This window comes from Lissotriton vulgaris, unplaced genomic scaffold (genome assembly GCF_964263255.1).
Source record: "Lissotriton vulgaris unplaced genomic scaffold, aLisVul1.2 SCAFFOLD_1644, whole genome shotgun sequence".
Classification (NCBI taxonomy): Eukaryota; Metazoa; Chordata; class Amphibia; order Caudata; family Salamandridae; genus Lissotriton; species Lissotriton vulgaris.
Genome location: NW_028246115.1, coordinates 544,493 through 558,306, shown reverse-complemented (window position 1 = coordinate 558,306; position 13,814 = coordinate 544,493). Strand labels below are relative to the sequence as shown.

Sequence of the window (13,814 nt, the reverse complement as noted above, 5' to 3'; positions counted from 1 at the left end):
GACCTCCAAGAGATTGTGTTGTTGTATTTGAATGTTGCATTTCATTGCCTGTCTAGGGCTAGAAATATAATGCTAATTTTTCTTAGAAGTATTTGGCTGGACATTTATTTGTTGTTTGCACTGTTTGTACTTTGAGTTATGAGACATGTTCATTGGCCTGTATATACGTCCCCCGCCCAAGGAGCCTTGACTGCTCAACCACAGCTACCACTGAGAGTCAAGTGCAGACAGTGTACTTGGCCCAGTTGAGCGGGAGCACTAGAAGGTCATACCACTGGACATCAGGAGCAATTGGTCTCAACCACCACAGTTGGGTCCAGTAGGCACTGTGTTCCTCGTGGCCCTCTGAAAGGGGTTATGGCACTATGTAAACAAGTTCCTTTTTATTTAATTTAGATCTGTCAGTCTTCAATATTTACCATAAAATTGCTAAACTGTCTTGAAATGGTAAGATCCTGGAACCGCCTTTGAGATCTTTGCTGCCCAATAGAGAAAAGACAACCAATTCAGGCATGTACGGTCTTTCTTTATCACCTGCAGTGCCTGTTACCTTGCAACATTGTCCTGCTCAAATCGGGAACACACCCTTTTTTGTACCTCAGAATTAAGGACTTCTCTGCCTTGCAGTGGCTCACATGGCCACTTTCCTTTAATACGGACTACTCAATCGCAGAACACTTGCTCCCGCTCCCACAAGCTCAGATGTGTTTCCTTCCTGATCCTGATGTAGGATTGCAAAAGTATTGCCAAGGAAGGACTCACTCTGGCATTTCTCTTCTTTGCATACTTATTTCTGGATCTCAAGAGTAGCAAGGTTTTATTCCAGAAAGCTAATGGGCGAAGTCCTCAAGAAATGACTCCATCTTGACCATTCTTTGGTGCACACTAGACACTGAAGTGCTGACTCTTCAAAGTGTCAATAACTATGGTCTCACCCTGGGTCCGTTAAGCCTTCCTGGGGTCCTTATTTCTCCTCTTGTTTCACTCAGGTCTGTTGTGAAGGACAGCGGCTGCCAGAAGTTGTGTTAAGGTTCTTTGACCTCTGCTCCTTAGATGACATGTTTCCTCCGTGGTCGATGGGCCACAACCTCAATGTAAACTTTTTCACAGCCCATAGCATTTGCATTTAAACATAGCCGTAACCCTTTTGGAGGTGCCTGTGTATTCATACGCAAAGGTCCGCAACTTCTCTATTTCTTCCAGATGTACTCTGTACCTTTTCTTGGAGGGCCACCGCACAGGCCTTTATCGCCACCCCAGGCAGACAAAGTTGGGCTTCCTAATGGTGCTGTTGACCCAGGGTACAATATTGTTGCTTGCCAATACTACGCCCATCGGTGTCTGTGGGATCAGGGAAGCATCTGACCCCTTCTCAGTGTGCTTTTGTGTCATTTATGGCAGCTATTTACTTCGCTGACCTCCTCACTTTCTAGCCATGGAGGAGTCGGCCCGCACCTAAGCATTCATTAATCAAGGTGGACTGCAGTATTAAGAGTCTAGAGCCTCCATACACTGGGCATACCTGAACCCGAAAAGTGGGCTCGGTGGGAGCGACTGGGAAACACAGTTGTGCACATGTGCAGCCAGACCCATACCCCCGGACCAGGCACTTTTACCTGTACCTGATGATCATGGACCGTTTTGATTTCACAATAATACCCAATGTGAATCAGAAACTTTGGGCCCCTCATTATTAATTTTTATATTACAGGGTTTGGTAATACTTCACCAGGTAATGCAGACACCAAGGACAAATCCACGCCATTCAAGTAGCTTGGGGCAGCAGGGGGATGGGAAATATTGAGATGTATGGCATTCCCAACAGAAGTGAGAAGATACAGGGTGGGTTCCATATCCAGTTGATATGTAGATAGATGGCGGACTCAGATATGCTGAGCGGGTTTAGACATCTCCTAATTAACCGGTGCCTTCTCCTCAGATAGCCCCTAGTCTCTAATTGTAGGAAAATGGTGTCTGTGGATGATTCACTTTTCTCACAAATATTTTAACACGTTTTTCCAATCAAGATTTATGGCAGCATGTTTTTTATATTGTGCATGTTGTCCTTTCAACTGTGAAAATGCATTTTAATTATTTCATTGAACTTTGTATTAGCAAATGCGAGGAAACCGCCCAGTTCACATTGTATTTCATGTGGCATTTTCGTAGTAACACCCCAATCATGCTAACTTGTGATCATGCATAACGGTATTACTCCATGAAAACATATAGTAACAATATTTCGAAGAACTCATTACAGGGGCCCAAGTCAGTAGTGATAAAAAGTTCATGGTACCTACAGATAACAGTTTCAATAATACCATCGAATTCCAGTCCATGAACACCAGTGGTGTCCTAATTTTACATTCCCCTGAGGTAAGGGCCAGACATGGGGATACTGATGTTATGCCCTGTAGTGTCTTTGATATTGTGCACGCTAGAACCCTAGCAGAGCTACGTGTATGGCGTATTCCTTTGCATGCTCCCAGGCAGGAGAAGACGCTACTACTGACGATGAGTAGGGTATATGTGCCTGAATAAACAAGGATGCTCTCCCTGAGAGTTTGCAAAGGTACAACAAACTGCTTGTGCATGCTAAGTGTGCCCCGAATCAATGCAAAGCAGTCTACAGTTGGCGTTTTTGCAGGTCAAGACCCGTTCTAGCCCAAACACAGCCATCAAAGACATTGAAGGCCATGGAAAGGAGCAGATTCGGAAAGCCCACCAGAACCCGCTGGTAAGGCTAAAAGAAGAGATACAATGCCATAACACAGAACCATCATCCATTTGAAGCAAACACTGAAGGCAATGACGACATTTTAGGTACAAAAACAGAAAAGTTCTTACCACACAGGTGATTGAAGCACCACATGACCTGGAATAGAATGTGATGACCAAGGCTCAGGCACAAGGCCAGTGCGTGCATCAGTTGCGGGTGGCATCTTGTGCAATGAAAATTGCCTGAACAGCATGTACTCTTAATGGCAGCAAAAAGGAGCGCAAAATATACCGTGGATACATTCCTGAAATCATCACCGCCCTTTGACAGGCAGTGTGGATCAAAATATTAAATGACTTCACAGATGCACTAGAAGAAGATGATAAGAAAATGATTAAATATTTGAAAAACCTTGCCGGTGATGGAGTGAAAGAAGAGATAAAGAGAGTCTCACATACTGATGTAAATGCATACCAAAAGCTAGAAGAAGTGTTAGAAGCCAAGTTCATTCCAATGCTGAATGTTGACTATCAAAGGTACATCTTCAACCAATTGTTGAGAGAGACACTCAGTTTAGATGAAATGCTAATGGCTATTGGGGCAGAAGAACAAGCACATCAACAAGCTGCGGATAAGGAAGAAGGAACTGTGTGTAATGAATCGGCATTGATCATGAGAAGCAAGCAGAAGCACAAAATAGATACACACAAGTCAAATTCTCAGAAGAGAAAAAAGTTATGCTTTCGAGGTGGGTTTTCGTTTCCCCATGACGGTAAATGTCCATTCACTGGACAGACATGCAAAGGCTGCAGGAAAAACAATCCCTTCATAGTAGTCTGCAAAATAAAAACCCTGTGTATCACAGCGAGAAGAGAAAATGGACTCCCAGAAGGTTCCTGAAGCATTCTTGCCAAGCCCACAAGGCCAAAAAGCAACACCAGTTGCGACAAATGGAACCCAAGCACAGTGAATTATCATCAAGTTCGCCATATAAAGGCTCTTCAACATCATTGTCAAGTACTAGCAAAGAAGACAGATGTGACTTGATGGTATCTACTAAGGAATGACATGCACATGTAGGATTAGCTGCTTGCAAAGAAGATTGAAAGTCAGGAAAAAATTACTAAACAAAGTGACGAAACTCCTTAGGAGACTGTCCTGAAATGTTATTATAGGTAAACGGTCGCCCCATAACTTTCGAAATAGAGAGTGGTGCGTTGATTAACATCATGCGTGTATTAAAGTTCAACAGCCTATCTCTTGTGCCACCTTACTGCATCCAACATGAAAGTATACACGTGGGCTGCATCTAAATTGTTATAGAGTCAAGGGTCATTTACAGCAACCATGCAACATAAAACAACGTCAGTACAAGTGCCAATTAATTTCCTCCAAGGAATGTCATCCAGTGCATGCTTTGCCACTGCTGCTGACATGGGACTGATATCTTTCAATGACAACATTAGTGCTCATTCTGAAATTGTGAGTCAGTTCCCGTCATTGTTTCATGGCCTGGAAGATTGAAATAATGTCAAATGCAACTGCATATTAATTAGGACATTTACCCTGTTGCCCAAAGGCAGCGCAGAGCCGCATTTCACTTTCAAGAAGCCATTGAGAAAAGACTCGAAACAATGTTGAACCATGACATCATTGAACACTCCACTGGTCTGATATCATAGGCTTCACCCATAGTTGGGGTGTCAAAAAGGAACAGTAGAGGTGCAGTGTGCATTTGTGTTGATATGCACCAGGCCAACAAGGCAATTGAGAGAGAAGGACATCCTGGTCCTCACATAGTGGCCATAATAATGCAGCTGAACGGAGATAGAGGGGCCCATTATGATATCGGGCGGATTGCCCCCGCCAGGCTGGCGGTGGCAATCCGCCCGACATCATCTCCTGAATTCCCCCCGCCATATTAGTATGGTGGGGGGACCTCGGCGGACGGAAAGACCGTCCGCCGCTTTTCCGCCCCGGTCGCCTTGCAGCCGGGGTGGAAAAGGAATAATATGGTGGCGGTGTCTATCAGACACCGCCAGCCATATTATGATGGGCATTTAACAATGCCTTTCCGGGCAATGCCGCCACGGAAAGGCATGTGGTCTTCACTTTGGGGGCCCTCTGTGGGCCCCCAAAGTGAAGGAGGGGTGGGGGGTGCACACGGGGGGTACCTGTGGTACCCCCCTGCATTTGCATATACAATGCGGTAGGGTAGGCACCGCACGGTGCCTGCCGCATTGTGTATGCAAATGCATACATGCATTTATGGCATTGTGGCGGGCGGTGCAGAGAGCCACTGTGGCGGCCGCATCCTAATACCACTCACGGGAACCCCGCCCTTATGGCGGGTGGTCCCGAGTCCCGGTAGGATGGCAGGCGGACTAAGTCCGCCCCTCATCATAATGACCCCCAAAGTCTTCTCCCATCTTGACCTGAACAGAGGATACCATTGACTACAGCTGGAAGAGAACTGTAGGTACAATAAAAAAAATTGACTCATGTTGGTTTGTCCCAGCATAAAAGACTGATTTTTGTAGCATCTTCGGCTGCGGAGCTATTTCAGGATATTATTTGGTGAATGATTCAACTTGTTGCACATGCTTTCAATTAATCCCGGGCGGAGAACTCCGCTCCGCCCGGGGAGTGTGCGGAGATTTGTCTCCTCCGCATTATTAGGAGAATGAGGAGAAGGTAAATCTCTGCACACTCCACAGAGGAGCGGAGTTGGCCAACCCCCGCCTCCACTCCCCATATTAACTAGTAATTATACATTACTTAAAAGTAAATTAAAAACCACTTACCTGTACTGTGGTGTCCCCGGGCTGCCCTCCTCCTCTTCCTCCCCGTCTAGGTAATCCTTGAGAAAAATGTGCATGCGCCCGCACATGTACATTTCTTGCGAGAAAGGGTTACTTTTAATTACAGTGATGGCATACTGGTTTTTGGAGCAACACAAAAGAAACATGACAAGGCTCTTACAAATGTATACCAACTACTTGCTGACTCAGTGCTCACTCTGAATGCAACAAAGTGTGAGTTTCACAAAGCCAAACTCAAATTCATTGGGTGCATATGCTCTGATGGGGGAATGACTTCTGACCAGGATAAGGTGCGAGTACCGTCATCTGCTTGCCCCCTACAAGATATACCCAAGCTGCGGTCCTTTTTAGGCATGGTCAGTTATTGCTCAAGGTACATTCGTGACTTTGCTACAGTGAGTGCCCCATTGCGAGACTTAAAAAAGCGGAGTGTCCTATTCCAGTGGTCTCCTGAATTTGACAAAAGTTTTAAAGAAATAAAACATGTGATTGAGAATGCAACTAAAATGGCCAATTTCGGCCCCAAGTTACAGTAGATACAAGCTTGATGGGACTGGGGGCAATCCTTGCTCAACACAATGGCCATATTAATGGACAGAAACACATAGTGACATATGCCAGTAGAATCCTGTCTGAAACAGGATATGCTTACTCGTAGCCGGAGAAGGAGTCTGGCTGTAGTGTAGGCCGGCAAACATTTTCATGTGTTTCTATAAATGAAACGTTTTACTATCATCACAGACCACCAGGTGTTGCCCCCTATCTTTAGAAACCCAAAAGCTAAAATTCCCACTTGCATCAAGAGGTGGGGGTTGTGACTGCAAGAGTATGACTAAGTAATTGTACACAAGCCGGAGAAAGACCAAAACTCCCAGATTACTTTTCACGAGGGCCCCTACCTCGCCACCGTTCGACATCCAAAGCGGCTGAGGAGTATCTCAATTTCATTGTGACTTCCAGCACACCAACAGCTCTATCAATTGAACAAATTATTGCTGCTATCAACTCAGATAAACACATGCTAAAGGCCTCCTCACAACACAATCTTGGGAAAAAAGTATTTGACCTTTTGATGATGATGTTGAATTTCAAAAAAGTAAAAAATGTACAGGAGGAGCTATTTGTCACTTATAAGGGTATTATATTGAGAGGTTTGAGGATCATCATACCTGAGAGCCCGAGATAGTAAGCCCTTGAGATAGTATAAGAAAAATATTTTAGCACTGCAGCCACCAAAAGAGCCCTTAGAGACTGAGTTTGATTTTCTCGCCTGGATAAATGAGTTGAGAAAGAGCTGAAAGCGTGCCACCTGTGTAACTGTTTATCCCCCAAGGTGACTCAGCATCCACTGACAATATCTGACTATCCTGCGCATGCTTGGGAGGAAGTAAAATGTTATTATTTTTGCGCCTCCAGGAAATGGACATCATCTCTTGGTAGTCTTTGATGAATATTCACGCTTTCCTTTGGGGAAGACGTATCATCGACAACCCATAACAAAGTAATTGAGCTGCTTGATGACATCTTTGCAGTGTGGGGCATCCCCACTATTCTCAAATCTGACAGTGGCCCGCTGTTCAATAGCAAAGAGTTCAAGGAGTTTCTTGTTTGACTCAATATCAAGTATCAAAAGAGTACGACTCTCTGGCCCCAAGCCAATGGTGCTGTTGAACGATTTATAGGGCCCCTTAAGAGGGTAATTCAGTGAGCACCAATGGAGGGAATTTATGTAAACCAAGCCCTGTGTCAAGCAGTTTGTGCCTATCGATCAACTTTTCACTCCACAACTGGTGAGAGTTCTGCCACCTTGCTGTTTGGTGAGGGTCATCAGAACAAAACGTTCACAATGAACATTAGACCGATCAATGAATACTGATAAGGTTCGTGTCACTGACACTTCTCAGAAGTACAAAATGAAAACTTAAGCTGATCAGTGCTGATGCGCCCAGGAAACAATTTTGAATAAAGGGGTCTGTGTACTGGTCAAACAGAAACAAAAGCAGAAAACTGACATTCTGTTTGTTGTTGAACCGTTAAAGGTTGCAACGTGCAAAGGACACATGGTGATGGTGTATCATCCCGGAAATGCCAGCACATGGGACTCTTAAACATTTTAAACATTTTCCTCAATGTTCGTCAGCTCCTGAGATCATGAGCAAGGCGACCCCGCCTGAATGTCCAGATCAAACATCTGAGCCAATGTCAGTGGTGCCTGATTAAACTGCATCACAACTACTTCATATCACCCAATCTGGTAGACCAGTGCGAGTGCCCCTGTGACTCAATGAGGAAATATCATACTAATTTTGTCTGTACTTTTTATTTAAAAAAAGGGGAGATGTAATGTCTTTGGTAATATGTGCACTAGGACCCTCGCAGACCATGAACAGGAATTACGTTGACTTTTGGAAGGTGTTAAGGTATGGTTATAAAAGTTATGATGTAGTGAGTGCAGTGTGTGATTGTTGGAGAATAAAGACATATGTTGCAGAGCCCCGTTCGTGTCACATTCATTTGCATGCTTCTGGGCTGGGGAAGGCACTACCTGCCCTAGTGAATATATATCTATCTTTTTTTAACTTTTGTCTCGGGGAATAGCTTTCAAATCAGCAGTCCTGATTCAAGGATGGTACCGTCGTTACATCGCCCAGCTGGAAGTACGCCGGAGGTGCACCTGGACCATCTTCCAGTCTATCGAATACACAGGAGAGCAAGACCAGGTCAAGGTACCAAAACATGAAGTAACACGAATTGGCAGGATTTCCTCCTAACTCAAAGCTTTATATTGTATTGATTTGGTTGCTATTTTATCAGTAAAAACGCAAATTCTCCAATTTCATCAGCATCTCATTTGTTTCATATTTGTTACAGAAAATTCCAGTAGATTTCAGATGCAATTTAATATCTTAATTGGGTTGATACTATACATGTGTCTGCTTTATGTAAAATGCAGAGGTTGATTTTCCAGTGTAGCGCGTTACTGGGCCGATCCTAATGTTTTCTGTCATGGAAGCCTATAGTCCAAATAGTCTCATAACTAAACTGGACAAAATATGAGCACTAACATCAGTCACATGTCACTGTCATTTCAAAATCAATCTATCCCATGTAAAGTTTCGCTGCCATCATTTGTTTTTGTTTTAATCTCTCCATTTGATCTCAGCCTTTCACTTCTTTCGAAAAAGCAGACCTAGATGTACTGAGCGGCAGTCACGCTTTTTTGTTTTTCTATTTAGAAGGCAAACGTACTCATAGAATGAAAGACATGCATTCAGTTTTTGTCTACGGCCTGATTCCTGAATTGCAGTTCAACAAATGAAGCTGTCCGTGTGCAGTCAGAGCTGCCAACACGCAAACAGGGCACGTGAAATATTTACAATGGGGGTGTATCCAAGTGTGCGGTGTGTCCAGAAGCAGGGGCATCCCTTGTTTACAAATGGAAGGGTCTGGTTCAGCCTTAACCTTGGCCTCGCTTAGCCTGTGCCACTCAGACGATGGTGGTGTGTTTATGCATAGGAAAGCTCAATGCACAACGGTGAGAAAAGCAGGGATAATTATCTGTACATGGTTCTTTTTCTACCCCATATTTGTGGTGTGAAATAATCAATGGCATTCATTAGGATGGCTGTGTCTGTATTGGATGGCAAATACCTGCAACTGTGAGTGCAAATGCTACAATGAACTACAAATACCATAATGCACTTGGGAGGACTGGTGCTGACATGCCAGCAGCGAGTCCCATGCCCCTTGAAATTAACCAGGATTGGCCATTTACTCCCATCCGAGGTAAAGGGCTCTCCAAGCACAAACATAAGGATCTGGAAGGGTGCTGATGTCATTGGGTCTTGACCTCTCCCCTTACCTGTTCATAAGAGACAATCCACAATAAGGGGTGAAGCACACTCATCATGTTTTATTATGCATGGGTCACCAGATTGCTGCTCAGACTCACACTGCCAATCAAGCCCTCATCCCTGAACATACGTAGGGGCTGTGAATCGAAACCTGCTAGCAGGAAAGGTGCTCTCACACATTAGCAAGTAAAATTGCCCAATGCAAATTTGCAAGTTGGGTTGTTTGATCAGTCTCTTATAATCTTTTTGATATTTATAGCTCTTAAAGTTCGGATAGATGGTGTTTTTTAATTAATTTAGAGTAACCTATTTAACTTCTTCATTTAAGGTAGAATTTAGTTTAGAATAATCTAGTTAGTCTTAATTTTATTCCTCCCCAGTTGGATTACGCTAAATTTAGACCTTGCCTTCCCTTCCAAATTTACCCCTGATGGTCTTTCATTTGACTGCCGAAAGTATTGAGGGGAATAAACACTTCAAGATTATACTTACAATTTAGACATGCTTAAAAGACGACAGACTCTGAATTCCAATTTATGGATTTTATTATAAGGCCAAAAATAATTGAATGTAAAAGCATCGAAGAATCAGTGAATATAGGTACATGAAAATCAATACAGAGCCGAACCTACGCATATAATTAGTTCGGCACAGTAGGCATAAGGTGAAAAATTCAAGAATTAAAACACAACACAGGATGGAGGCTGAATCCAATTCCTTGTTCATTATGAAGGAGAGCATGAGTTATCTTTCCCTACACTACTCTCATTAGGGTACCTGGCTGAGTACCCCAACTTCTTCCCAAAGGTGTCAGCACTTGTAGACTTCTTTAGAAGTACTTACGTCAAATGGGTCAAGATAGCTTAATGTTATGGAGCTCATTCTTAAGATGCTCCTTCTCCTCCGAAAATCTAGAAATCTGATTTTCTGTCCCCGCGCATCATATAAAAAGACACAATTCAGCCCCCTCTGAAATGTATCACATGACAAATTATTTCACTTGCAAGTTTCCCCAGTAGATTTCCGTTACTTCTTTAATTAATTTCTTCTTGTCTTCTAGTGGCCTTGAGGTTCAGATAGGCCAGGCACAGAAGGCATCCTCCCTTCCCGCTTCTCATACTCTTCAAATATATTCCAGTTATCTCCTTAAACTAAGAATAACAAGGTTGAATTCCTGTACCTGCAGTGAGATAAGAGCATACTGTTCTGGCACACACAAGAGATACAGTTAATTATTTCTTCAGTAACCGAGGATTTCGAAACTGTCAACAACTTGTAGCTATGGGCCTAAAGTGCAGGCAACTTAAACACACATGATTACATTGATATGAATATAATGTCATCCTGCACATTATGCATACAGAAATGATGGTGTCTCTAATACATGTAAATTCTATTTAAAGGTGCACATTACATTTCTTGTTTAAGATGTAGAATAAATGCATTTGATAAACATAATACACTGTAATGATTATATATATATATATATATATATATATATATATATATATATATATATATATATATATATATATATATATATATATATATATATATATGCGAGTGTGTTTAAACCATGAGTATAATGCACCTATACAAGTTAGAGTGCTGTAAGCGCTCTATCACTCTCCTTTCCAGAACTTGACTTCTCTCCTATCACAAAAAATGCCCTGCAGTTTAGGGGTGATCATCTCTTCCATGTCATGACAGACACTGTTTCGAGTCCAGGACTTTTACTTTTCCATTCACAGCTCGCAGACAAGAGAGTCTATTTCGCTCAATGGCGGAAGCTAACACTGCAACATCCAGAATGCATTAGGTTGCTATATGAAAGCCCAGGAGTGAAAACATTGTATTTTATGACTTCGAGTGAGGTGGCAACCCTACTGTAAAGGAATACATTAATCTGTCTGATGAAACAGTCATTGCCTTTCATAGGATCCTTCCAGCCAACTCTATCAACCCTGTGCAATTCTCTTCATGTAATGCCCACCTCTCTCTCTAAACTAGACACATATCACAATGCCCACACCAGAGACATGTATTAGAGAACATTTGGTTCCTCCTGGCACATGCTCATGATGTATGTTCATGTACTATTAATCACGATCACAACTTATAAAAGTGTGCACAAAGTATATATTTGTGCTAGTCCTGTGATAAATTCTCTAGTATGTTTGTATCGATGGTGGACATAGGGAACACACTTAGGCCAAGATTTACAAAGGTTTTGTGCCAGGTTTGCATTACTTTTTAAGGCAAACCCCATGGAAAACCTTTTGGGGGATTTACAAACCAACGCAAATTGGTATTTGTGATGGTTTGTGAGGAAAAGTAACGCAAACCTGAGCTAAGCACTGCTTTTTGTTTCTGAAGGTCAACGGGGGTTAAATGGATGATGCATGACCCTTCCAATTCAACCACCCATGCTTTTTGATGCAATACCCTATTTACTAACATTAGTAGACAAGGTTTTACGCCAATAAATAATGCTGCTGGAAAGCATAGGTTAAAAGGGGAAATGTTTTAATGTCTCCTTTCTTTTCCAACTTTGCAGATGTACTGCACTGTACAGCACACATACACAGTAGGCAAAGTAATACAACTTGTCTACTCATAGTATTTTGTACAAAACCTATGCTAGACTCACTTACATGCCATTGCACTATGGCACAAAGGTGTGCGTTTGGCACTCGGCAGAAAACGTCTGCACCGGCACTATGGAGTCGTATCTCTGTAGATATGGCGCTCTTCTGCTCCCTCCCTGTCACGCAATGCAGCGCAGTACCTTTGGGTGCTGCGCTTCATTGCGTGACACTTTTGTAAACCTGGGCCTTCATGTTTGGGCTGCAGTGCGCTTATTTTCCAAATCACGCTTCCTACACTTTAACTCCGTAGTCCACATCTAGCCATTCTCACACCAAACACGATAATTGCAATTTAATGATCCTAAATATTCAATCAGTCCAGTGGGTTTCTATCCTAAGTACACATCTTACCAGCATTCCTTTGTCTGAGGACAAAGATGAATGTTACTGTACAAGATGCATTTGGAAGGCAGTGGAGCTCACATTTATTTTTTGGGATGTCCGGACATTCAGTGGACACTATCACATATTTTACAGTCTTAATGGCTGCGGTATGTGTGCTCAATAAATTCTTATCAAGGCATTGCTTTTTTTTAAAAAGAAAAATGCTTTAGTACAGACACATCTAAATACTGCACACAAAACTACAACTATTTACTAGAGTTCAGGTGAAATTGTAAATTGCCATTCCTCCCAAAAGGACCTCCATAATAATGTGGGTGAAAATCATGTACCCTAAAGAAATGTTACGGTGGGAAACAAATCCCCTAAATCCAGCCTATTTTCATTATCTGAGGTACTGTATGACAGTCTGTGCAATACCCAACACTAACCATTAAAAATTGCAATATCCCTAATTGGGTCAATTGAAGAAATCATATACAGCTTTTCGGTATTAAAAAGGCATGTCTACTGGCTTTATTTAGATAGTCCGAATCAAATTGGAGAGCCGTCCAGGAAATAGAAGACATTCATTTTTCATCACTCATAACCCAAGACAAATGGCCTTAACGCGCTTTTTACCAAATGAGCAATATCAGTGAGTGTCTTGTCTTTCCAGGACACCGTTTCTTCTTTCCTGGGAGACTTAAGAACACAGCATCTCCCTGCAAAGGGGGTGCTTATGGGAATGCAATGATGCTCCCTCAAACAAAGTTGGCTGCAAAAAGTTAGCTTCAGGCCCCTAAAGCAAAGTTTAATATAGACATGGCTCTCCCACTAAACTATGCAGATGTATTTCTCCCTGCTGCATAGACTTATGAGGTGTTCCACAGGTACAGGGCGGGGGGGGGGGGGTCTCATAGACATTTCCTTTTAGCTATGGCCACCACTGTGTATGTTTCCTTGTTGTTGGTGCTGCTGACTTCTTGGGGTAGCCACACATTTCCTACAGTGGTTTTGTTGGCCATCCAGCTCTCTGGTTCCTGGTGCTGGTCAAAGGAGACCACACTGTCTCTTCTTCCTAGCCTGCCGACTCTGCCAGCATTGTGTTCCTTTCATCAGTGCAGAGAGGTTGTGGATCTGGGGCCCCCTCACACCAGGTGCAAGGCAGATGCACAGTGGCTCTCCAAGGCTGGGATTCAATTTATTTTGGGTGTTTTACCATTTCTACCATTGGGAAATTCTTGAATAGAAGTGGGCAACCCCACAGTTCGCTGGACGGACTACCTGGGAGGCCTTCTAATTGCATTGTGGATTTCTTTGTGTCTGCAAGTGTCTCTAGTTCCAGGGCACCCATAACAGTTTTTAAAACAAAAGTGTGATCTTCGATCTTCAGATATCTCAGGCTCAGCTACTCAGTTTTTTTGGCCGGATTTGCAGTGTTTGGGTC

At 42.9% G+C, this 13,814-nt stretch overlaps 1 protein-coding gene across 1 annotated transcript in view; it reads left to right on the top strand.

Moving 5' to 3' along the window:
* Window positions 1–2,614: 2,614 nt before the first annotated feature.
* Window positions 2,615–13,814, top strand: part of PPEF2 (protein phosphatase with EF-hand domain 2) — a 141,282-nt gene continuing 130,082 nt past the window's right edge. Inside the window, exons 1-3 of the mRNA XM_086949276.1 lie at window positions 2,615–2,737; window positions 3,050–3,467; window positions 8,140–8,267. Of these exons, the coding sequence (XP_086805402.1) occupies window positions 2,615–2,737; window positions 3,050–3,467; window positions 8,140–8,267 (669 nt within the window). The remainder of the gene's footprint in view (window positions 2,738–3,049; window positions 3,468–8,139; window positions 8,268–13,814) is intronic.